General features: G+C 38.7%; 3 protein-coding genes across 4 annotated transcripts in view; all 3 read right to left on the reverse strand.

The window, feature by feature from the left end:
- The window catches only part of LOC107186911 (adhesion G protein-coupled receptor L4-like), a 52132-nt gene extending 40476 nt beyond the window's left edge, over positions 1-11656 (reverse strand). The window contains exon 1 of the mRNA XM_015574874.1: positions 11478-11656. Within this exon, the coding sequence (XP_015430360.1) occupies positions 11478-11656 (179 nt within the window). The remainder of the gene's footprint in view (positions 1-11477) is intronic.
- A 5122-nt stretch (positions 11657-16778) lies between these two features.
- On the reverse strand, positions 16779-20643 carry LOC107186902 (codanin-1). Its single transcript, XM_015574864.1, has 10 exons — positions 20593-20643; positions 19806-20100; positions 19455-19731; positions 19221-19381; positions 18538-19131; positions 18240-18473; positions 17792-18154; positions 17395-17560; positions 17059-17327; positions 16779-16963 (listed from the first exon to the last, which is right to left on the reverse strand). The coding sequence occupies exons 2-10, from the start codon at positions 20085-20087 to the stop codon at positions 16808-16810; spliced, it is 2502 nt and encodes an 833-aa protein (XP_015430350.1). The 5' UTR covers positions 20088-20100; positions 20593-20643; the 3' UTR covers positions 16779-16807.
- A 232-nt stretch (positions 20644-20875) lies between these two features.
- On the reverse strand, positions 20876-24000 carry LOC107186839 (cathepsin L). Of its 2 annotated transcripts, none has more exons than XM_015574783.1 (7): positions 23899-24000; positions 22650-22760; positions 22150-22302; positions 21886-22080; positions 21593-21798; positions 21353-21504; positions 20876-21269 (listed from the first exon to the last, which is right to left on the reverse strand). In XM_015574783.1, exons 2-7 carry the CDS (start codon positions 22743-22745, stop codon positions 21049-21051), a joined length of 1023 nt encoding a protein of 340 aa, XP_015430269.1. In that variant the 5' UTR covers positions 22746-22760; positions 23899-24000; the 3' UTR covers positions 20876-21048. The 2 variants fall into 2 exon arrangements, with proteins under 2 accessions (XP_015430269.1, XP_015430270.1); XM_015574784.1 differs by lacking the exon at positions 23899-24000 and adding an exon at positions 23327-23403.
- Positions 24001-25412: the final 1412 nt, after the last annotated feature.

Below are 25412 nucleotides of genomic sequence, written 5' to 3' on the forward strand. Positions count from 1 at the left end.
GCAGGATTCCGAAACAGTAGGAAGTACACACTATGAAACCCCAAACGTGTCAACGAAACGACTACTAAAGACCCGGATTTTGCTCGAGCGAAACCGGGATTAGACCCCGAGATTTGGCGTATATCCGAGTTATTTGAGCCAAGAAACTTGCCTGCTAACGGATTCCGTTTACCTAACTACGATAACCGTCGCGGCGAGATAGCTTTCCTCTCGCTAATTTACCCATTTTCATTTTCAGTTCCGATATACCACCTATAACTGTTCGACGCGACTCACGTTTTCACGCGACTACAAACGGAACATTTCAAGAAACTTTTACAACCGAGTCTGATCACTTTGCCGAACTTGAATCGCCGGGTACCTCGTAAGCCTGGCAACGCGTTCGTATTCTTTTCACGATCCTTTTAGCGACGAGACTTTTACGTTTAATACTCTCGCCGCGTACTTTTCCATATTCATACTTTACACGCGACGTGACATTAATAAGAATGATTTCATCGACAGGGGACCCTTGAGGGAAAAACGCAGCCGCGTGAGTACGTATGGAATGCCTACGTAACAGAATATCGCGTTCTTAAGGTTCAATCTCCGTGGCTTCGAGGGGATCGTTAAAATCCCGGGTGTATGATTGAATGGAGCCGAGGCTCTTCCCTGGTAAGCCTCTTACTTTATTCAGGAACAAAAATCGCGAAGCTGCGCCAACCGGAGAAGATAGCTGAGATCCCTGGATCCTTCCCCTCGAGGTTTTTAAAGCCATTACTACCTCCTTCTCTCTTTTGCCTCTCGCGGCTTCGCGCGGAAGCAACCAAAGTGCACGGCATCCGACCGCCAAGAGAATTAAGGGTTTAAGGACGGAAAGGAAGGAAGAAAGGGGATAAGTAAACGATAGACGCGCATTAAGAGAGCAGAAAATGAGAAAGTGCCTCTTCGAACGAATCTGTTATTACCCTTCTCCGTTGCAACATTTCGAATACGGGGACAGAGAAATTGGCTGCTAACGTCGACTCGGTGCTAACCCGAACCTAATACGAGTTTAGTTTCATTGCGATGCTGCCGCTGGTACCGCGGGCAATTTTCTCGTGCCAACGCTACGGTCGTTCGAGAGCGAAAATTCCAAAAAAGGATAACGCAACAGACCACTGCGATTCTATTTTTGTAATAACACGTAACGTTCGTGTCGTTTTGTCTCTACCATTTCCTCTGCCGACTATTCACTTGGCACTTTGGAGAGATCGAAGCGACTGCGGTTAAGGGGAACGAAAGTTCTACCGTGAATCCACCGATGCAAATTTCTTTGCGTTCCGTTCGTAAGTTGTCTGAAAACCTGTGGGTTTGTGTCGTCGATCGACAGAATCCACGTCGACGTCTGACCTAAGCGAATCGACCGGAATTTAATCGATCGAATTAAGTCCAGATAGAAATTCCCTGGGTATTGTATTAGAATGCGTATCCGCAATGTCTGTCGCGCTATTGTTATGCGGTACATGCCTCGCAATCCTGTCTTCCCGCGGAGTTTAATTATTCATTTCGCACGACGTTGAAATTTCAAACTATAACGTGGAAACGATAATACGCGCCGGTGGACCCAACAAATTTCAAAGCACGCGATACGCCCTCCCGCATCGATAACTTTGACCGTTCGCTGACGCGCGCGGTCACACGTCGGTCAGTTTTATCGACGCCGTCCGCTCATTGATTCGTCACACACTATCGCAGCAATGAATTTCGAATTAAAGCGAGACGCGTGGAAATTATAAGCCGCAAAATGGCGTTAACGAAATGCGTGTTTTTTAAAATGAATGAGCTGGAATTTCGAACCTTATCGATTACCACGAATAGTAAAATTGAAAGGAAGAATGCGTCGTGGTATCAATTTGCTAAGTAGAAGACGCATCGTAGAAAAAGAAGAAATGTGAGACTTTCAGCGAAAAGGGACGAAATTAAAGCTCCATAAGTAATGTCTTCCGATGACGAAAAAGGACTAAAAACCATACACCAGTCGGTAGTTCGAAAGAGCCAGCAAAGGACGTGCAGGTATTTTCATTTTCTGCAAACGAAACGACGTTCCCCTCAAAGACCATTTCGCGAACGCAGCTAATGGTAGCTAGGTAGCTACCTGGTTGGCGATGGTACCGCGACGCGTTCATTTCCTGATTTACATTTCGAAATAAACGCTAACTTACCGTAACGTAGCAGTTGCTTCGGTGTATTAATTACACGTTACGAGTTTCGCGTGACTAGCAAGATGAAAACGCGCGCGTGATAAGGTAATTTCCGAAATGGAAAGTTCAAACAGAGATAACGCCTCAAAATAGAGCAAAGAACGTCAGAAGAAATGGGAAAACAATATATTTTCTTAATATTCTTTGGAATGTCCTCGTACAGCTGCAAGACAAAAAGTAACAAAAATTGGGAAAACGAAACGTCAAATTCGGAAAAGTTATTTCGAGCAGAATCAACCTTTTATTCTATTATCTTTCTTCGACATTCGATACTGTCCGGCTATCCCGTTGACGTTTCATTTCCGTAGATACATTTATTTCTTTCCCCATTTATAAAAACACACGGCCGTAACGGAGAATGAACCGCGCGTAAGAAATTAATAAAAAGCAGTGATCGATGATATCGGAAAACGATTTGGCGGTCTCCTGGCCGTGTGGTTTACGTGAGAGCCGAGTAACCGAGTAGTGTTGGTCCGTCATTGGTCAGACACTCGTGTGGTAAGCCGATCGTAGGGTCTTCATGCTCTCGCGACGCTACGTTTTCGAATAACTTCCCGGCGAAGAAGCTTTAATCTCGCGGACGAAAGTCTCTCGGCGAAGTAATCTCTGGCCGTCTCGTATTTTCGTTTGGACAGCTATCACGCGAATTGAGTTTGCAGTTGGGACAGCGGCTGCGGCCTAGTCCAGTAATATTTATGTATGTGTATGTATTACGAGCTGGCGGGCACAGACCAATTCTCGTCGGAGACGGCTATACCTGTCCTCCCCGCATATACAAGGTGGGGCAATAAATATATCCACTTTGAATATTGCCGTTATTAGTAATAATATGAAAAAATATTATATGTATACAAAACTTACACGGTATAGAGGGGGGCATATTGTGACACAAACATTTTCTGCATTGGTGAAAACAAAAAAAAAATAACTAAAGTCCCCAATCTACTTCGTGTAAAGTGTGCATATCGTTCGATAGTAATGATCTTCAATGATAGCTCGCTGAAGTCGTCTCAACACCGGCTATCACATCGCGATCAACAAAACATAGCGTTCCATTAAAAAAAATAGAGATACCTTGAAATCTCCTCTATGCCTTCACCCACGCAGAAAATGTTTGTGTCGCAATATGCCCCCCTCTATACCGTGTAAGTTTTGTATACAACATTTTTTTATATTATTACAAATAACGGTAATATTGAAAGTGGACATAGTTATTGCCCCACCCTGTATATACGAATATAATAACCATAATTTCCAGTTATTGTCCGTGACTGGAAGGTCGCGTAGCACGTTCGCGACCTACGTTCTCACTCCAGCCATGAAATCTTGCCCTTAATTAACTACGCTCGCGGCGTGGTCGTAATTTCTTCGTTAGCTAGAGTCTATGATGCGCACGGAAGAATTGTCTCGAACCGTGGAGGCATGACACACCTTCCGAATACAATGAAATGTAATCGGTGATATTGATCCAATTAAAACACTGAGAAACGACGGAAGTGAAGAGGACAAGAGAAAGAAAAAGGTCGAACTTTTCGACCAGTGACGACGTATTTCTCCAATAGTCGACTAGCGAAAATGAACGAAATGTGTAATTAAATAACGAAGGAACGCGGATGAAAATGTAATTACAAGTTTCGACGATCTTCCGGACGATTTCGGACGAGAGTTGGAGCTTTATTAAGCGATTCGAGGAACAAGGTGGTTCCGGGACGGCTTACTAGATCGGATTAAAACGCGTCTCGCGCTCCATAGTTCTAAGTAGCTCTCGGCTTTTCTCCAGAGATACTCGGAGTATACTCCGATGAATCGTCATACCGGTGCCGAGTATTTGCTCTCGCAGGCGCGCCGAAAGTCGCACGGTTATAACCCTTTTCAGTGCGGCTCGCTCTCCCGTCTGCCTACTGTATAAAGTAAGATACTGTGAGAGCCACGAGAGAAAGTTGATACTGGAATTTCCTATACTTTCTTCGCATAACGTTCTCCACGAAAAAATGACCGTTACCATTTCCGTTCTTGCCATGTAATATTACCCAAGAAAAAAATTACAGAAATCTTCTGGTTGTTAAAGACGTAACGTTGATCGACACTAATATTCTAAGAATTATCGTACTTTTCGATCAAAGGCTGATCGTTTTGTTTTATAAGAAAGTTGCAAATAGAAAATAGGCTGAAAAGTGTACACGCTGTCTCGTTACCATGACCGAAACATTCATCGAACCAGGATGAGTTACCGCTACAGTGCAAGACGGAAAAAATTCGAGAAGAAAAATGCAGAAAATGATAAGACAAATTCTTATCTAATCGTGTGCTCGCGTGCAGCCAAACATTGCTCGACTTCCGCAACGGACATCGAGAGACGATCGATCCTGGGGGGCGAATGCGACGCGCCACGATACATCCAGATATTTGTTCGGAATACCAACGGATCGTGGAATCAATAGGAGATAGATGACAGAGGGGGACGCGTTAATTTCGCCGTGGCTGCATTAATCGCGTAACTAATATAGATCGGGAGGGATTGGTACGCGACGTTTCATAACGCTGCAACATCACGGAAACGGAAACAGAGTAAAATTATGTAACGTACTAATCGGCACTGAGGGCTCGCGAAATCGATCATCGAGCCAATTAAATCGTGCATATGACAGCTCCGATAATTCGGTTACGGTGAATAATTACACGATACTGTAAACGCCGCGCTTCGAAAAACGGAATCAAGTGCGCACTCGTCTGTTATCGGGCGGGGGCTTTTCCCTTTTTTTTCCGATCGATACATCGCGAAATTTCAGAGCGTTTCCCGCCCGTCAAAACGAAAACAGAAAAATTTCATAAACGCGATGCTGAATCCTGCGTTATTTACAGGGAGAGGATAGACGAGACACGGCCGACGATACAAGTTATACTGGTATTGGATTCCGGTAAACATACTCCCGAGAAAAGAAATCGAATTTTCCGAAGCTCAGACACGAAACAGATATCTATCGGATGTAACGGTGAGCGTAACGATACTGGCCGGACCATAGAACGTCACAGCGACTTTAACCTCGTTAAAGATAACGCGAAAATCAAGTTAAACGACCCTCACTATTTACCCCTTCTCACCCACCTAGCACGCTACAGAATGCACTTAATTGCAGGCCATTCTCTCTCTCTCTCTCTCTCTCTCTCTCTCTCGATTCGCTCTATCCTAGGTAACGATTACCGAAATTTTTTATTTAATACGTTCTCCATCGAAAAAAGTTCAACAATTATCAAGGATTCTGGGAAAATTTGAAACCGTATTATTGTTACACGGCACACACCGCTGATTTGCATCGCTTCGATTAGACAGTGGACGGGCTTACACGGTATTCCAAATGCGAATCCAATACGTATAAACCTGTGGCTCACACCGCTACACGTAACGATCCAGGAGGAAATTCAGGTATAATCGGTGGGAACGATAATACAGTAAACTAGTAGACCATTGACAAACGAGTGGACGCAAGTCTGTAAACGTTATTCAGTTATATGTAGAACTTCGAATAAGCTGCAACCAGCACGAACTGTCAGCGTGTATAATTCCAATCAATCTGGTTACCGGCAGTTATCTCACAGAATTTCACGTGTAAGATTCATTTCGACGGGAGAAAGTATTACCGTCCTATATAATTTTGCAGGTTCAACGTTATAATCCGTTTAAATCTTTCATTACCTCGCGCCAGAACCGTTCGCGTCCGGGATTATTATAACAATGTTTTGCGACGGTGCAACGCGGTAAAAACTTAAGACGTAACTTCACCCAAATACAAGTGAAAAAGAAATAGACGTACGGAGAGGAAGAAAAGCAATGCCGACGACGATTTCGAAGATGAAGGACCCACCGACCGACTCGGAGACTTCTTTTTACGCCCGGCTTGACCGCGGACCGCGTTCCAGATTTTTATGACGTATGCAGCGTGATAAAGTACACTTAACTCGGACTCCATTTTTGTTCAGGCGTCGGGCCGGGTTTTCAAGTAACACACCGGAACGCTTTTTCTTTCGACTTTAAAATAATCCAGCTAACACGACGACCCACATCCTACGTGGTGGCTCTTGTGCCCTCGTCTTGCGCTGAACTAATTGAAACGTAATCCAAACATAATCCGGACGCGATCCTCGCTTTACATGAAGCTCAGCTCGATTCTTTTTTATTCCTTCGAGACGGATCCAAGCGCGTGTATGTAGGCACACGACGGTGGATACGTTGCTTGATCTTGCAGGTGACGCATGGCGTTTTTCAATCATTCTCACGATGCATCGGTCGGTCCGCGAATTAACAAACGTCTAGCACAATGTTTCTGGATGATTCCCCATCTCAACGTTTCAAAGATCTCGATGTCCCCCTAGCATAATAGTAAACAAAGTTCTGACAAAGTTTAACATTAACATGCTGCTCCAAATAAAAAAGGTAGATAGGTAAAACTATTGTCGATGAGGTTGCGAATGCCAATCATTAATTGCTCCTTAAAACATTGAAATTCTCCCTCGGTGAGGTATACGCACCACGTTGGGAAACACTGATGTAATTGTAAGATGACTAAATTAAAGCGTGCTTTTTGCATTCCGACTCGAATCGATTGCGTTTTACGGAGGCGAATAGAAGAAAATTAGCGTGTGCTGGCATCGAATGTGGCGGCTGAACGGGCAATGAAGAGGATTAGGGCGGGGCCGGCCACGCGGAATAATACGCAGATATAAATTATGCGAGCATTCGTTTGGAAATTTGGCAGATTATCAGCCTCGTTCGACCAGTCCTAATTATCTTCAGGTGGGAGCGCGAATAATAGTAATCGAGCAACATCGGCTCTTGATTAACGTTGCTTTATTATACGCGACACGCCTGTATGCACTCTTCACGGAATGCGAAACGCGACAAAGGAGACATAATTAATCCTCCTTTTCAGATTCTAACTACAGGCTCGAGTGCCTCACGGCACGTGTCGACCGAGTATTAATTAAGAACATCTACGGGATAAGACGTGGACGAAAACCGATCGTTCCTCGCTGGAAAGTTCACTCGACACTTCGCCAACGATAAGAAGTTTTCCCCCGAGGTTCCCGAAATTTCAGTTACGCGCTTGATCATGCCATTAGTCAATTATATTATTCATGATAGATTACCGTAACAGTGTGGAAAGTTACGGCTGCCTACGTGTATATCCATTACTCACGCTTGTCAGAAATTTCTTTACGTTAAAATCGGCGAGCACGAGCTATCTCGAAGCGACGCTGAAACTACACGGCCCCGCCAGTTCCGGCGTGCTCGCTTAACGGCAGCCAAACTTCTATAAAATTCCCACACGGAATTTTACCGACGCCCTTGTTCGCTTCCGTATTCCACGAAATTCGATCGTGCCGCTACGCTACTTTATACGATCCGTAAAAAATCCTGAAATGCAGACGATCAAAGTCCCTCCATCCAGAGGGTGTCCGGCTACTTGTATCGGCAAAATTAGGGGGTTATTTTACTTCTAAAATTAAGAAGAAAATCAAGAATGACGAAATCGTGTTGGAAACATCGTTTTCAAGTTAGTAACGGTTACAAATTCGAGCCAGAAACGCCTGGAACCAGGCAATTTGCGTACAACCGGTAAACGTAGGGCACGACAATACCAGTACGTACACTGACGTCGCCTAAAACAAATACACCTTTACCTCGTAGCCAAAAAAGTGATTTGTAACACCTGCACTCCACAAGGGAAACCACACACAGAATAAACACTGGATAAACTAACTTAAACTGAACTAAAACGTAGTATAATAAATAAATGAAACTAATGCTGTAAAAATATTCTAGGCCTATTCTTCGTCGACTAGATGTGTTCGCGTTAAAGACTGCCACCAAACTAAGGAAACGTTACTCAAATCGTACGCGAAGGACATAAAGGTAATAAAAATGTGTAAACAGCCAGTGGATATGAGTACAATATGTACTTCGGCAGGGTCGACAACGGTCGCGACTGACCTGGAGATGTTGGGACACTGCCAAGGGAAAGATAAATATCACATGTTCAGCTAACGATAAAAACTAAGGGTGTTTTTTTTTTTAGGGGACGTCAGACTACGCGCCGTGACTGTCGTGTCTTTCGTTTACTGCGTTTAAGCAAATTGTTTCGTTTCAGACGTTTCTGACGACACGCAATTTACAGAAAACGCGTGAAACATTCGGCGCAACCGTGTTATTTACAAGTAGCACGGAAAACGCTATAACGTCTTTCATCCCCGTATCAGAGAAATTGTGGACGTCGAAAGTTTCAAGCGGTTTCGAGAAAAACTTTTGATGCCCGCGATTTACGTAATTACGAACGAGTTACTTGAATGAAAAGTGTACGTTACTTCGGGGAGAAGGAAACGCAAGAATTGCTTTCGCACAGGATCTCGCCTAAACATGTTCGATTATTTTCCTCCCGAAGCGGTACAATAACAAATAAGATCCAAACAATAGGCTCCATAGAATTTCGAGCAACGATCGCGCGTTCGATGGCACGCGATAACGTAGCGAGGAAAACTTATTAACTCGCAATTGTTCCTCCCTTCTGATTGACCACGCGTTTGCTTTCGTCGATTGTTTTTCTCGTTACGCGAGCCTTTCGTAGCTTTTCGTTCGCGATTGATACGTCCCGGGAAATGTCCAGCGAAACGAACGACTCTGTCCCGATAACGGTGAAACGATAAATATCGAAACGGTGTCGCGGTCCACCGCGAATTTGCTCGACATTCAACGAAATCCCCACGGTTCATTCGCGACAAGGCCAATTCACCGTCATTACGTGCCCACTTTACGAAGCTTCGTCAATTTCCCGTGTGAAATTCCAAAATGAATCCCAAAACCGCGGGTCTCGCCTCCACTTTTTTCCTACCCCAGCTGTGTTAGCTTTCGTCTACTACACTTCATTTTTTCCCTCCCTGAAAAAAAGTTAATTGCCTTTAGTAACAGCGTATCCGCGTGCATCCGCCGCCTTACAGAAAACTCCTAATGAAAGCTTTAATACAGCCTCTACGAGGTATCAGGAAGGAACGTCTCTCTCATCCTTGGCATTCCATGGATGACTCTATCCTGCAGACCCTTGGCAAAAAACCGGGCGGCTAATAAAAGGTGAAGGGCATCTTTCGCGCTGCACTTCGGGATAAATGACTTTCCTGTCGGGTAATTGGATCAAAAAGCGATTTAGATTGAAATTCGCGAGAAACTTCGACCGCGTTTATAATACGCCTACGACTTTTAATATCCTGCAGGCGATATTCTTTTCCTCGTTAAATCGAGCAACTTTCACGACCTAAGAATAGAACACGACCTATTTTCCGATGGAGTTTTTGAAAATTGCAATCTTTGCGGCCGCGGATCGTTCCATCCTGGAACTAATGTCCGTCGTTTCCCGCGTAAATAAATGTGGTCGTATCCATCCGTCGTGAGTGGTAAGCCGCGTTAAAAATTACCCCGGCATTAGAGCGGAAACGGAAACTATTCGTTACGGCATTACGAACCGTCATCCGAGAAAAATGGGAAGAGCATTCCGGCTAAAAAACGAGTGGGCCTTGCTTCGACGTGCTCGAGAAAGGGGATCGGTATTATTTCTATTGAGAAACTCAAAAGTTTTAGAATGATAATTATTATAAAATTATTATAAAGTTATTGTCCTAGTCATCGGTGGATACGAGGGCTATACCGAAACTGATGCAAAAGTGGGCATAACTTCTTTATTAAGCTATATAGGTTATTAAAATTGCACATGTTGTTGGAGTAACTCTTACCTCTATCCAAAGGTAAGTACTACTCAACATAGTCGCCACTATGAGCGATACATTTATGATTCTTCTCTCCATATGCGTGACAATTACTCTTACTTTTGTCGACATCGGGATATGCTTCCTTCTGAATTTCTAGTTGTATTTCACGCTAAGAAGCCAAGCGAATAACGATGACCAATGCGAACGAAGAAAGAAGGAAGCCATGCTTTCTCATTTCCCTCCAATTTCCGCAGGAGCGTACGCCGTTAGAAAGTTTCTACCCGTTCCAGCATTCTTACCGGGGAATATCACCAAGAGTTTTGTATCAGAACGAACGTTAAACTGATCGGAAAGTAATAACTTATTGCATTTCGTACGTACAATATCTACACGCGACGAGTTTCGAAAATAAGACGCAAAGTTCCGTTGGTCTCGAAGGGGGCAAAGGAAAATAGATCGAGCCGCGGTACGGAAAACTCTTTCTTTCCAATTCACGCTCGTGTTCCCTCCCTGGTTCCATTTTGAAATTTACGGAAAAAGATATCACTGGCTAAACTGATTTACTCGGGCGTGAAATGTTAACGGTAGATACGGATGGAAATACTGAAATAAACGATCGCGCGGTGAATTCGGTATTATTTCGATTGGTTAAGTAAACATGATTTATTCGTTCGCCATGAGTGTGGACAGGATATACCTAGATACACATATGGATAAAAGGATTAAAGTATCCAGTGGCACGAAGCTCGCCAGGTTTCGCGCGTAACTTGTATACATATGTGCGTACTTTAGATGGAACCGGTTGGTATTATTTCACGAAATTCACGAATCCACGAATTCCGATCGCGGACGCCGGCCAATAAAACCAAACGAGAAACAGAAGGCGAATCGATCGATTAAATTTCGATCCGATCGAATTGGCCCTGAAATTGAATCGATAAACGTCCGATAACGCGTCCGATACCCTCTGTTTTCCCCTCTGTTTTCCTCTCTCGGCGACTAGAACGTCAAATATTAAATTCCATAGGATCCAATATATGCGGCGATCCGTTTAAAGGGATAAGAAAATTCCTGCTCGGATCGGCCCATCGTATTCCCGCTATTATATGTATACGAAACCGAGAGCGTTTAATACGGGTGAGCTGATTTTCGGTGTACACATACACACAACCGTCGACGATCAAGCCTCCGACAGAACAGAAAGAAACTTGAACAATCGGAGCGCAGATGGGTGTTTAGCGTTTACCATCGAGCCTCGATCTACCGTTTAATCGGCCGTTCGTCGACTTCGATCGCGGGTTCGCCATGGTAATTATAAGCGAACGAGTGGATAGAGAAGGAGTGGTACGCGCGAATAGACGGTGAACCTAATCGATCGCGATTGCCCTCCTCGCCTCGAGTACTTAATCCTCGATCCTTAAGACTATTTAAGACGAAGAACCGTCGCGTCGGGTCGTATCCGCGCGTTTATTACCCCAAGCTAATGGACTTGTCTCCACTTACCTGTAGGTAATGAAGGCGAAGACCAGCGCTACCAGGGACAGGCTTCCGCCGAGGACGACGATGAGACTCAAAACGCCGTCCTGATCGAACGAGCTGGCGATTCCCGTTGAAATTCCATTAGCGAGCCCGCCGTTCGTTTGGGAAAACCCGTGGATCGCTCCCGTGTAAAGCGTCTCCATTTCTCGGCTATGCTGGCATCTACGAAAGTAAAACGAATATGAACAGTTTTTATGAAAATCCCGTTACTCGTTGACTTGATTATTCGACAGAGAAAATTAGGACGACACAAATAGCACGTGATGATATTTTTATTTTCTAACGATCGTATGTATAGTAACTGTGTAAGTAACCGAGTCCATAGAAAATCGTTAATCTTTAGGCTTTCAGGTTTCAGACTCGTGCAATTTAAACCCGACAGTCTCGACAGCAACATTTGTATAACGTCGCAATGCCTCGTTCGTAGACCAACGACTCGATCGTAAATTCGAGATTTCCTTTAAAGGGACCCACATGTTCGGATATTTCCCAATAGAACTTTTTTCCCTTTCTTCTAGACCCCTGAAATAATTTCTTTAACGAATTCTAAACGATATAAATGTGGTAGCTAAAAGGGATCCGGAGTACCATCCACGTTCAATTATTTAAACGTGTTAACTCCCCTGTGCGAAGAGCTCTGATTTATGGTTTCTATAGGAAGTACATAGAAACACGTTAAGATTTACGATTCCCGATTTTATATGCTATTGTAATCCGTAAATCATATCACGTTCCTTCTACGTCCTCGGCTCAACGGAATAATCGACTGACCCCTAAACACAACCGGGCTAACCGTAGCGGATAACGAAAAGCGAAACAGCTTAAAATCTAAATAGACCGAGACTAATGTTCTTTTGACCGGCAACACCTGGGGAAAATTACATTTGCGATGGAGTCCCGCGTATCACGGGAAGAGCAAATTCAAACAGGCCTGGTAATTTCCTGTAAAGAGGCGAATCAAAATGGCGCCTGGCACGATCGGCCGCAAATTGCGGCCTTCCTCATCCCCCTTCTCCTCACCTGTCCCTCTTCTAGCGAAAATTCAAAGTAATGCAGTACATTTGTAGCTGTCGCAGAATCACCATTAGCAAAGCAAATTCTACGGTTAAACTGTCATGTCGCGTCGAATAGAACGTCGAACGTTTCGCTGAATTTCGACTGTTCATCGTGTCCGCGAATTTCACAAGAATTAACTGTCGTGTAGTTTACGTTACCGTTGAACGTCGTTGATAAAACTCTTGAACGCATTTCTAAAAATTCGTCATTGAAATTCAATGAAGATAATATCTAAATTGAAAATTTTTTCGATTATCTTTCCCGAACGACCACAAATGGTAAGAATATTTTCACCGAATGCGGGATGCGCGCCTACGTAGTAATAAACTGAAACAAATAAACTTGTTTGATACATGTGTGTCGAACTTTTGATCGAGAAAAGTATCTTTCCTCGCGTTTCATCCAACTTAGTTACGATCATGAAACTTATCGAAGAACTCGTGCGGTCTGGCCATTTTGTGCGAACGACCAACCCTTATACGGGGTGTGTCGGAAAATATAATTCGGCCGTAACACAGGCGATATAAAATGAAGAGAATTTAGTTTTCCCGGAAACACATACAGTGTTACATAAAAAATCTTCGTATTTGCGTTCGACTCGCACTACATAGCGTGATTTTCGTGGAATATTCGACGTATGTATCAACGGATACGTCGTTATAAGTCGCTGTATATTGACGGGTGTACGCGGAAAAAGAAAGGACTAAATCCGCAAAAGTGTAAGAATAAAAAGAATCCGTCTCGAAACTCGTCTGTTTTCAACGATTACTTTACCGAGAGGCCGGACATTGGAAAGGTTCGTCGATCGAGCTTCAATGCTTGTTTTCGTTTTGGAAGCATCGCTCGCAAATAAGTCCAACGATCGACAAACTGCCCTCCCGTCGTATGTTTTTTTATCTGGTTATCGCATGGATTCGGCACTCGTTAAATATAGTAACCTTATCGTTTCGGTTTCCAGCTCGATTCACGAGAACGCTCGTTGCCGTTTACAAACAAACTCTCGATGCCATGCACAATCTTTCCTAGCCGTTAATGGTTCCGTTAATGCTCGAATCGTGGTCATTTACGAGCAAAAAAGAATATTGGTAGTCTAGAATAAAATTTGTTCCCGTAAAGCTGCTTTTTCGAGAAATATGCCTTCGAAAATCATCCGACTCGCGGATTCGTGCTTTCAATACGTAGAAACGACAAACGATGACCACACGCGCCATCCGAGTCTTATTCGACAATACCAAATGTGTACCCAATCAATTTTCAGTCAGTTTTATTGAAAGCAAAATTCTATTAGAGAAAATATATCATTTTTGACAACTGAACATAACTGAGAGATAACTCGTTAATGAACAAGCTCTTCCGGACGAGCACGAGACAGACATACGTATCAAAAATATTGTATACTATACCTAAGCTAAACAATTGCCAAGTCTGATTTGATAAAAATAAGAGTCAATTGGTTATTTTAAAGGCGGAGAAGGGAAACATCTTTCGTGCCTTGTGGTACCCTTCGGATGCTCTGTAATTCGACATGACCGAGCTTCTTAATCTCAATCTTCCTCAATTGCGGCTGCAGAAATGACCCTGACCAGCCAGCACACGTCAATTCGAGTGTAACCAATGAACGAGACTAATACATATTATCAAAATATCCGTAATTAATACGGCATAAACAATGACAAGAATTGTAATACTAATAATATTAGTAATACTCACCTCACGAAGCAACGTAATGTTTGTTTCGCCGGAGAATCGTTGACAAATGCCGGACTATGATGCTGTGAAGCATTTCACATTTTCTTGGGAGCCACGTGCCGGTGAACACGTGCTCGAACTGATAAAAAGGAAGGGGTTAAAGGAATCGCGAGTCTTTAAATCCTTAAATCGCGAATGAAACCGCGCCCCTGAAATAAAGGGAAAAGCCGGTTGCGTTGTTCCGCGTGTCTCGCGTGCACGTCCACTCAAACATCCTCTCAACAACGTGTGCTCGTCCCTGCTCTCGGTCTCGCTCTCGCTGAACTTAGCGATCGATTCTCGCGACCAAAGCGAACACGATGCACGCGATGCTCGATCGCTTTCGCCCTCCGCCCCCCCCCCTGCAGTGGTCACTGGGTTGCCGAAATACACGCTATTATTTTACTATTATGTACTCCGTACTCGCGATTATAGCCCGATCGTCTCGCTTGTATCGATCGTAATTCAACGTTCGTGTTCCTTGAACAACGATCATCACAAAAATTGAAATTGTATTGCGAGACGAAACGAAACCCGACACGTTAAACTGATAAACATCTTTTCTGTTAACAGAGTTCAGTCATACTCTTTTTTGATACTCGATTGACGTTTGTTTGGATGCGGTGAAATTGACAAAATTTTGTTTGTTATTGCCTGATAACAACAAGTGCGCTGGTATTTCGGTAGACAGTCCACGATGTATTCATTACGTTTCTCGCGTGAATTTCAAACTATTTATGTCAAATTCCGTATTATGTGAAACTAACCGAAACAACGTAAAAACGCACGTTCGTTTAAAACACGAAAGAATGTGGAACTTGTGAACGAAATACACTTTCTGCTGTCACGTAGAGTATGAAAACATTTCCAAGACAATGACTGTGCGCGCAAATAAATAGGAAGAGAATAAGAAGTTTTACGCGTGATTGTGCACACTTTCATTCGTGAACATGTCACGAAAGAGGCACAATGCATACGAACTCGTCGAGCGACGGCGCCAAACTGCTAGAAAATTTGTTCGCGCTCAAGTCGTTCGCGCATCCGATGTCGCGCATATGCCTGACAGTTAGGTATTGAAAGGGACCAATTTTTCTTGACTCGTAAAAAAATACCAAATATGGCGTGGGATGTCACGTTTTACTGAATACTTGAATGTATAGTTTGGTAAGTGTTGTACTTTGTGGTACGATAATTCTGTATCGAACTCAGAAGAGGAAAGGGTACGAGTGAGTAAAGCAGCAACTTTAAAAAAACCATAACATCGCTCTTACAAAAATGTGTTAGCAACAGTCAAAGTGAAGAGTATTCGAGGAAAACTCGAAAAGTTATTTGTAGTTTGTTAAAAACAAATAATAGTGATGATTAAAATAACTATAATATGTGGAATAACCAAAAGTAAATCAAGTAACTTGGCTGTTATTCGAGTCTTTCTGAAATATATAAATACTCGTGCAGGTGTATGTAAACTACATTTAGATCGAATAAAACTAATTTTGTTCGATGAATGCTAAAGGTTTGAATATTTCACTTTTTCAATAAAAAGTTATTGTGTGATAATATAATCATTAATATAAACTATCGATGCACATAATTAATTGGAATTGTCAAACGTTATATATTGTTTTAAATACCAAAATGAAAATGCATAACCGATTGTTTCGTTAACAAGCATACGTCTATAAACGATCGATTGTTTTTTTTATGCAACAAAAACTTTGATATCTACGTGTCATTGAATAAATCAATCGCGTGTGTCATCATCCAATGGATTAAATTTATATTGACGAATGAACAACATTTCGAACTGATTTTCGGTAATCTAACGGAAATGGCAGTGGAAATCCAATTTGGAAGAAAAATAGCGTGAAACGGAAAGAAATCTAGAAAAATGAAGGAAAAAAACGTGCGATTAAATCATTGCATTGCTTTCTCTAATTTCGTAAAATACCTCTAATTATAATTAGATAATTATTTAAGAGCAACACACCAAGCACTTCCTGTTGATTTTCAAATATACATTTCGTACCTGTCTCGGAATAGGAAATGGAAAACGAGTATACAAGACACATGCAATTGATTAAAAACAAATGTTCCTTTATTTCACAATTTCGTACATACAGAAAGCTAAAATCTTATTTATAAAACACGTACTCAATGGAATAAAATTGAACAGTCAACTGTAGATACAGAAACAACGTTAGATCTATGAAAGATGAGAAATGTTAACGCGTTCGCGATACAGTTTGTGCATGGTAATATAAAACCAATAGAATTTTCAAGACGGTTAGAGATTTTCAAACGGTTCCGAATGAATTGCAATTCCTTGTACCGATTTACAATTACATAATCTAACAACAATTCGCAAAATTAGTGGTTCGGACACACGCCTTTCCCGTCATTAAGTTAATTAATTTACAACAATTTACATTTCTATCATAACAATTGTGTAATTTATACAGTAAGCTAATCCTCGAAAAAAGAACCTAAAAATAAGAATGATTAGGTGCAGATCAGTCTATAGGACTATAGTCATTTGGAAATTCTATCTCATGATATGTCTCTGCTATCCATCCAAGTAGGTACTTTATTTTCTCCGTAGCTTCGTCCGATGCCCTGAAGTCTGCTATAGCTTCTGATAAGCATTTTGATAAATGCTTTAATATAGGCTACAAACAACATAAGGAACATAGATGTTTCCGTGAGCAAACAACAATTCTTACAATAAGTAACTTTAATGAATAGCATGAAAGAGAGTACTTACCACAGGCCAGTCCTGTCTGAACAAAGCTACACACTGATCGCTAAAACTGTCGACGTCTAGAATATCCTTTATTATTAATCTCTTAACAAATTTCCCCAAAAATGGCCATACGTCATCTTCTTCTGGTTGAGCTAATAGCATAATGTTTCGAGGACTAAATATTCTGTATATAGGCGAGTCCAATTCCAAAGCTTTCCAACGACTCATCGACCATATCTTAATAAATTTATCTTGAATCTTTTCAGTTAAGAGGTCGTTCCGATAAGCAGCTGTAAACACGTACAGTGTTACCGATATAATCTTTACGGATATAATGACAAATTAGTAAGTTTATACCTAATAACAATGCAAAATCCGTGCTAAGAAGATACAAAACTTTCTCGGGGCCCGCTAGAAGATCGACTCTTTCGTTCAAAGTTTGATACAAGTTATCTAATACGGTCGAGACCGACATCATCGTTAAATTCACTCCAGTATTATCGAATATGTCCCACATTAACTCCTAAAAAGATGTCAGTAAAGTAAGACAAATTTATATCTATACAAATACATATGTGTAGTAACTCATTCGGGTACGATGGTACAATTTGTGTACCACTTTTAGTTCACAATTGTTGTACCGTGGTACAAAAACTACATCGCCTAATAAAATTCGATCCAATGTCGTATGGTGGTAGCTGCTGCATCAGTAGTGTTTCGTAGTGAAATGTATATCGAAAACACGGATACGTACCCTCAAGTCATCTGTAATGGTAGTTGGACTAATAGCATTCGGATTATGCTTTTTTTCTTGAACAGTATGCAACGGTGAATTATTCTTCAAAAATCTGTTTAATTCGAGTTCCATGTCTTTTATAAATAATGAACCGCCTACTATGTGAGCTTGTATCCATTGATGTATACGTTCCGTAGCCAATCTAGTTGCAATTTTAACGCACATTTCTTTCACGGTTGCCAAAGAATCTTCTGCCAAAAGGGATTCTATAGATTTAACTACGCGCGCTTCGCAAATTGCTGGTATAGATGATTCGCATTGATCCTTTAATTCCTTGGACGCATTTGTAGCTAAAGTATTCATTTCATTCACCACTGATGCCTGTTAGGTTTAGATGAAATACATTGTTATAGTAGAAATAACAGACACTAAGCGTGGAAAATAACAAGAATCTACAAAGAATTACCTTAAAATCTATAATATCATTGGAAAATGGTTCTTCCAACTTTTCAGATTGTCTTTCTCTCTGCTTTTTTTTTAAAAGTTTCCTAAAAGTGTTCAAATTTGATTCTCTGGAGGACATTAATAGAGTATTACATATATGCTTAACGCACGTCGAAGCGACTCTCTCTGACACAAAATCAACGGTCTTTCGAGTTGATGCTGGCTGCCCATGAAAAAATGCTTCTTCTAGTTGCCACTGTTGACATGAGAAAAACATCTGTAGTAGCGTTTATGAGACACTGATCGATCAATAAGCTTACCTCTAAATGCCTTATACTTGCACCTCTGACAGATTTCAGTAGTTGACTAGAAACGGGAGTAATGTGTTTATTCGAATTATAATTGTTTGAATTCGTATTAGTATTTATTACTGGTGTTTGTCCAACTGAAGGGCAACATATACGCAAAGTTCTCTCATTAATAATATCTAGTTTATCCAAATAACATTTGGTAGTTGCAATCGGAACTATTAATTCTCCTAACAAGGCATTCTTTTGCATATAATGTTTGTCAAGCTGCTTAAGATTCTTCAATTCTTTGACTTTGCATGTCTTCTGCCAAGCTGGATATAAATCCTTTGGAAAATTTGGTAATTCAAATAACCAACTTAAAGTAGATTTTAAGAGAATTGCCGTTTGTCGAGAAATAGGACTGTCGAGAGTCTTGAAATCAGAATTATTTACAGCTCTGTAAATGTAATACAGAAGCTCTAATATGTGTTTATAGTATGGTAATCGAAGAGATACAGCATCCATCATAGCCAAGTATTTTGCTATCCAGGGTACAGTCAATGATAACTTTCCTAATGCTATTGCATTATGAAGACAAAGAAGTAAATTTACTTTTGGTAACACCTAAGCACAGAAAACAATAATAGTAGATTTAGATGTTTATAATGTCGCAACTCTATTAAACTTATCTGTGTACCAAGTGTATTACTCACTTTACTCCTTACTTCTACTTGTGTAGCTATTAACTCTGTAAAATTGTTTGATTCCGACCTATATGGTATAGAAACAACAAGACCTAACATTTTTGCAAGAAGTCGTAAACTGGATAAACAGGTAGTAAAATTTTTTTGTGCCTGTTCATCGACCATTGTTTCTGTTACAAATATGATATTAATGTATTATTGGTACATTTGTAATTCATGCTAATATTTCAAATATATTAATACCTGAATCTTCTATTTCACTGCCAGTAAATTGAGTATCATTCAATTCCATTATTTCATGAACCAAGCAATTTTCTAAGTGGATATAAAAAATTGGATTGAAAGCACATAATATAAAATCTTTGAAAAATTCTTGAACTCCTGGAAAAGATGGTTCCATGATTTGATTTGTGGAAGGCTGTGGAGTTACTAAACGCTTTTGAAGCTGATTAAGCTTTTTTGGATTCACATGTTTTAAAGCTTTTAAAAAACTTATACTTTCATCATCGTCTACTTCTGACTGGAAATAATAAAGATACATTAACCTGAAGAAATGATTTGCTACTTACATACCACATAAATATTTACACATACCTGCTGCCTTTTATGTATACAAGAAATTAAAAGTTGTGATTTAAATAATCTTGCAAAATGATAATAGTTTATAGCATCATTGTGCAAAGTTAGCATACTTCGTGTTTTACTTCCCAGAGCTATTTGAAATGTCCATCCTGGTACAGAATGATTTTCTTCCCATATTCTAAATATTTCATAAAATGCATCTCTTTGATTTTTGAAAGACCGAAAAGCAACTGCGGATGGAAAATTTTCACGATTGTCTGTGTCTATTTGAAAACACACACTTAATTCTCCCATTGTTTCTGATACACTGAAAGGAAATGACCAAGAAAAAATCAAAAACTGTTTTACTAGATAGAAGTTGAAATTTAAATTAATAATCTCATATAAACAGATTTTTTAATATCTGTTTAATATTCCTCAATGAAATTTGATATTGCTTTAAAAATACAGAAAAGTTAGAATAAACGTATTCAACAGATTATATCAAGAGATTATTTTTAAAATAAGAAATAAAATTCTGTAGCTGATAAAAAATCAAAATATTGTGTTCAAGTTTATGTGCAACATTTTTGAGTAAATCCATGAACTGAACACTAATATTTAACATAACTGAGCAAAATAGCCACGTGCGTTATACTTCACAGTTAAATTATTTTATAAATTATTTTAATATACTCGCTTACTTAAATTGTTAAATGCATGACATTAATGTATATACTTACATATATGTACATATGTAAGTATATACATATATATAATATATACACAGCAGTGTAAAAAATTTGTAGGTTATATTTACAATAGGTAGTGGAATTTCTCGTTAATGAAATAAAACTTCCACAATACTGACATGGACAATTACAATCGTTTGGTCCGAAATTATTTGTAATTATTACAAAACTATATTTTACAACGAATACATATTAGCGTCGTAACGTTCCACATTTCGACCGCTCACGACTTTCATCACACGCCAATCTAACAGCATCCATTTTGCTTTTCAAAATATAGTAACTGTCAGTAATTTATACCTTTACAATTTTCATTAAATTGATATTGAACATAATTATTAATAAAACCAATTTGTATATTTATAAAATATATTTTTGTTTCTTTTAAATACAAATATAAACTTAAATATAATGTACACAAACATTCGTTATCACCAGTAAATGGAAAATCATTATATTTCACTTATTGAAGTACTCTTCATCGAGACTTTTTTATCCTTGAAGTTATTTACAAAGTATTAAAATTATCCTTGGGGCCCGACAAGAGGATAAACAGCAGAGGAAGCAACGCCACAATTATTGTCTTTGTTCCTAGACATTTTTATGTATCCTTGGTCGCCCCACGTTGTTCCCCAACTGTTCTTAACCAACCAGTAATCTTGCTCATTTTCGTCGGTTCCATATCCTACTACTAATACAGCGTGATCCAATTCTTCTGAAGAGCACTCAGGTTCATAGTATATTCCTATAATTAAAACAGAATGTACATTACAAATTTCTTGAAAAGATGAATATTAAAATAATATCTACAATAAGAAATCAACAAACCTTCAGAATAAAACTGGAAGGTTGTACGCGACGCATCAATAGCGATAGAAATCGGTCCTATAGTAGCAACAGCTGCTTTGAGTTTGTCTTCGTCTCCTTGAGGAATTTCCACGTATCCAACATCAGAGGCACCCTTGTTCATCGGATTGAATCTATAAACAAAATTGTAAACAATGATACAGTTTTCTTATTAAAAATTTGTCTTCATTATATAAATATATGATTGTGCATTATTGTTACCTGCATTTGTCATTCTCCGCTTCATATGGATAACTTATCTCTGTATCAATACCATTATTTTCTTTAACATATTGGAATGCTGCATTTAATATTCCACCTTGGCATCCATTGTTACCATACTTTCCACTGCAGTCAATTAAATTTTGTTCGCTTAAAGAAATCAGAACTCCTTTTGTCCTAAAGTGTTGTGCTTCCAGAGCTCCGGTCTATAATTGAAATTCATTATTAGAAAAGATTTATTCATTAACGAAAATTTATCAGCCATAATGATATTACTAGTAAAAAGAACTTACTGCTGAAAATGCCCAACAAGAACCACAATGACCCTGATCCTTCACCTCTGTAACAGCTCCAAATTCTCTCCAATCTACAGCTTCTGGTAACTGTACATTTGCTGGTTCAATAAATGCAGCTCCAAGAATGCTTGGATGGTTTATAGTTTTCGATTTGTTAAAACCATTTAATAAATTCACAAATTCATGATGAAGCTAAAAACAACATATAAGGAAATGTTAAAAATATCATAGAAACGCATAAATTATATAAATATTGCTTACCAGGTCTCCATACTTGTTCATCTTTAACTTATAAGAAACTTTTTTCTGTTCATAATTGGTATTATGTTTAGCAATTTTATGTTTGTTATCCATGAATATCTTCATTCTGAACTTTTCTTCAACATCGGATTTATACAATTTGGAGTGTTCTGACTGAAAATAATTAGCAAGAAATTTAATGAATGCTACTTAAACTCCAATATTAAATGGAAACTAGACAATTAATTGTTTAGTTTAATAATATGTACTTCATTTGAATCGAAAAGTACATACATGTAATGATAGATGTAAATCTTAATTTATAAATGAGAATCTTGATATACATAAGAGAACCTATAACAATATTTACATGCTTAGGGTAACCATTTTATCTAAGAACATAAAACTTATTATACTGGTTTTCATGAGATAAGCATAATAAAGAAGTAACGGCAACATTAAAAATAATCTTATTATTAATTTTCCTTACACCATTATCAAAATGCAAGTGATTTATGTACCTTGAATGCTGTCCATTCTTCCTTGACCACTTCAAAGAAAGAAACAGCTTGTGCTGTGGCACATATTGCCACAAATAAAAAGAATACAACTTTCATGATTTTGTATTTCTCCTGGAAAAGTACATAAAAATATTTTCTTTAATATATCTGTCTAAATTTTCTTTCTTTAAAAAAATAATATTTGTTCATTAATATAATTAGATAATTCATAATATTAGTTCATTCATAATTCTTTTGTATTTTTGTATTGTAAAAAAAATGAAATTGTTTAAAACATACGAAATTTATATTAAAGTTTCCAAGTAATTGTGAATGCATGCAATATTCGCATTCATCATTGAATTTACACAAAATAGATTTGGTGTTATGTTAAAAATATGAAGAATGTCTTTACATAAAAACAACGAAACGAAACAGTTGATAAGCACGACCGACAGTAATAAATTTCATTCATACGAAATTAGTTTATAAGAGTTTGTTGAATTTTCGCGATTTATCACTTAATGCGTAGTATGTATTACAATATAATGATACGTATAAAATAGTAAGACATATTATTCGAATTATGTAAGTAAATATGGCGATAATAGCACTTTCAAGTACTTCGTTACAAAAAAGGGAACAACCGATCGTTTCATTTACTTGAAAATATTTTCATACAAAAATGGACGACATACGCGAAAGATTATATTATCGTAGACAATACTGGAATCAATATTTTGACCTTATATCACATGAACCAGCGAACAAAGAGATCATAACGCCGTTAGTCAATACTACTGTAAGTAGGTTCTGGTGTGACGTTTGTCAACAAAGAAATATCAACCGACAATTTCTGAAATTGTTGTACAACAGAACGTACAAAAAACAAAGGTCGACCTTCTTCATTTCTGATAAACTTCAAACTTTCAATTATGCTTTGACTAACGACTAATGAGAATAATTCGAACTTCTTATATCTATTTATGCAAGCTTCGTAGAATAACATGATTCTTTGTCATATTTTGATGGCATATATACACTTCGTCTAGATTGTCTAGAATAATACATCTAACACAAACAGGTTCGAAGGCTATCAAGATTTATGACAAAGCAACAGGATGAATATAATGATGATTGGTACCATTACAAAATTACATCAGTGAGAAAAAGCAATCGAAACAATAGACGTAACCCGCTTACATGTTTTGACATTATTATTCATGCCAAATGTCGTTAATAATGCGAAGTATTTTTACAGACATCTTACCAAGTACGAAGACTAATTAGGAAGAACGGCTCCTCAAAAATGAAGTAAAGTCCGCGATGTATCTTGTATCACTTTGGACTGCTTTGGACTAACGAGAAATTCTCTAACGAGAGAAGAACTAACAAGACTCGTCGTCGAGAACGCGCTGTTCCCTATATTCTATACCCTCCCCTCCTACTACGTGATTCATCGCTGCTGACAACTGTATGCAACAGCGTCTCCCAACTTCGTTCCTGTCATCACCTGTCGTTGTAGAAACTTACAAAGAAACTCGGACAAAAATACGAATGTGTAGTACTATAAAAAATATACCAGTTATTATCGTTTTGCAAACGATAAAATTATCAACATTTATGGATACATCACTAAAGTATCTAATAATAATCAAATATAATAGTTCCGAAACAATACGTAAGATGAATATTAATACTATTATTGAACAGGGTCATTTTATTCAAAAACTTTTCCGTTGCTTATCTATAATATTATTAATCTATTAAAATATTCATAATGAACAGATGTCAATGTGTACTCTGAATTCTGTTTTTACACGACAGGTACTTTCTTGAAAAGATCATAAGTATTATGTATTACTTATTTTTTTTTTTTTTTAATTAAGCTGAAATGGAAATTTTTGAAAGGGTCATTTCAAAACCGTGTTAAAACAGAACTGACAATGAGTTTCTTTGGACATATGATCGTTATTCGTGCCACAGCCTATTTATTAATTACTTTTACAGTATTTACAATAATTACACAACAACTTATACATCATCGGGTGGTAATAATCACACCTTTCCCATCAATCTCATTTTACGAGTGAGATATAACTCCGTTAATTTGGCAAAACTAATTACAAATATTTATTCTTCCATGTATTTTCGTTTTCATAAGTCATTACAACTATTTCAATACATAAAGTCACGTAAGTAATCTTTTTACTAGTTAAATCGGCAGAATTATATTGCGTATACGTTTAGTTTATTAATATTGAAATGATTAAAAGAACTTATAAATTGAGAAACACTGGCCGAGTAGGATATCGTCCACAATTTAACCTTTATCTATCATGTGCATTCTACACATTTGCCCCTGGTACTTTGTGTAATTCGATTTGTATACGATTATCCGTTGCAGTTGTCATGTGATTTCGATAAGTTTAGCAACCCACATTTGACACGTATACGTATACGCATATACACACGATGTGGTTTATCGTAACCGATTCTTATGCATTCTTTAAATTGCGTTCTAATATTGTGATTATATATTTTATTGCTACTACATATTTGAATCAATCGGTTTGCTTTTAGGTTATTCAGAGTTGTAATTAATGTGTACAAACATAATTGAATTACAATTATTGCGTTATATATATGAATTATTCACAAAACTCTAAAACGATTGATGGTTTGAAAAATATAAAAATGGGAAATATATCATTGTTGGTAAAATTAGTCATTAAAAATTCTTAACTACAGACGTAACGGTCCGAAACATAACACCTCGCTGAG

This window comes from Dufourea novaeangliae, unplaced genomic scaffold, assembly GCF_001272555.1.
Source record: "Dufourea novaeangliae isolate 0120121106 unplaced genomic scaffold, ASM127255v1 scaffold81, whole genome shotgun sequence".
Lineage (NCBI taxonomy): Eukaryota > Metazoa > Arthropoda > Insecta > Hymenoptera > Halictidae > Dufourea > Dufourea novaeangliae.

Coding starts and splice junctions, on each gene's coding strand:
- LOC107186839 (XM_015574783.1), bottom strand. CDS start 22,745: ATGAAAGTTGTATTCTTTTTATTTGTGGCAATATGTGCCACAGCACAA. Junction 22,081..22,149: donor TGAACAAGTATGGAGACCTG/GTAAGCAATATT, acceptor TGTTGTTTTTAG/CTTCATCATGAATTTGTGAA. Junction 21,799..21,885: donor CTTGTTGGGCATTTTCAGCA/GTAAGTTCTTTT, acceptor TTTCAATTATAG/ACCGGAGCTCTGGAAGCACA.
- LOC107186902 (XM_015574864.1), bottom strand. CDS start 20,087: ATGGGAGAATTAAGTGTGTGTTTTCAAATAGACACAGACAATCGTGAA. Junction 19,732..19,805: donor GTATACATAAAAGGCAGCAG/GTATGTGTAAAT, acceptor TATTATTTCCAG/TCAGAAGTAGACGATGATGA. Junction 18,155..18,239: donor ATGATATTATAGATTTTAAG/GTAATTCTTTGT, acceptor TAAACCTAACAG/GCATCAGTGGTGAATGAAAT.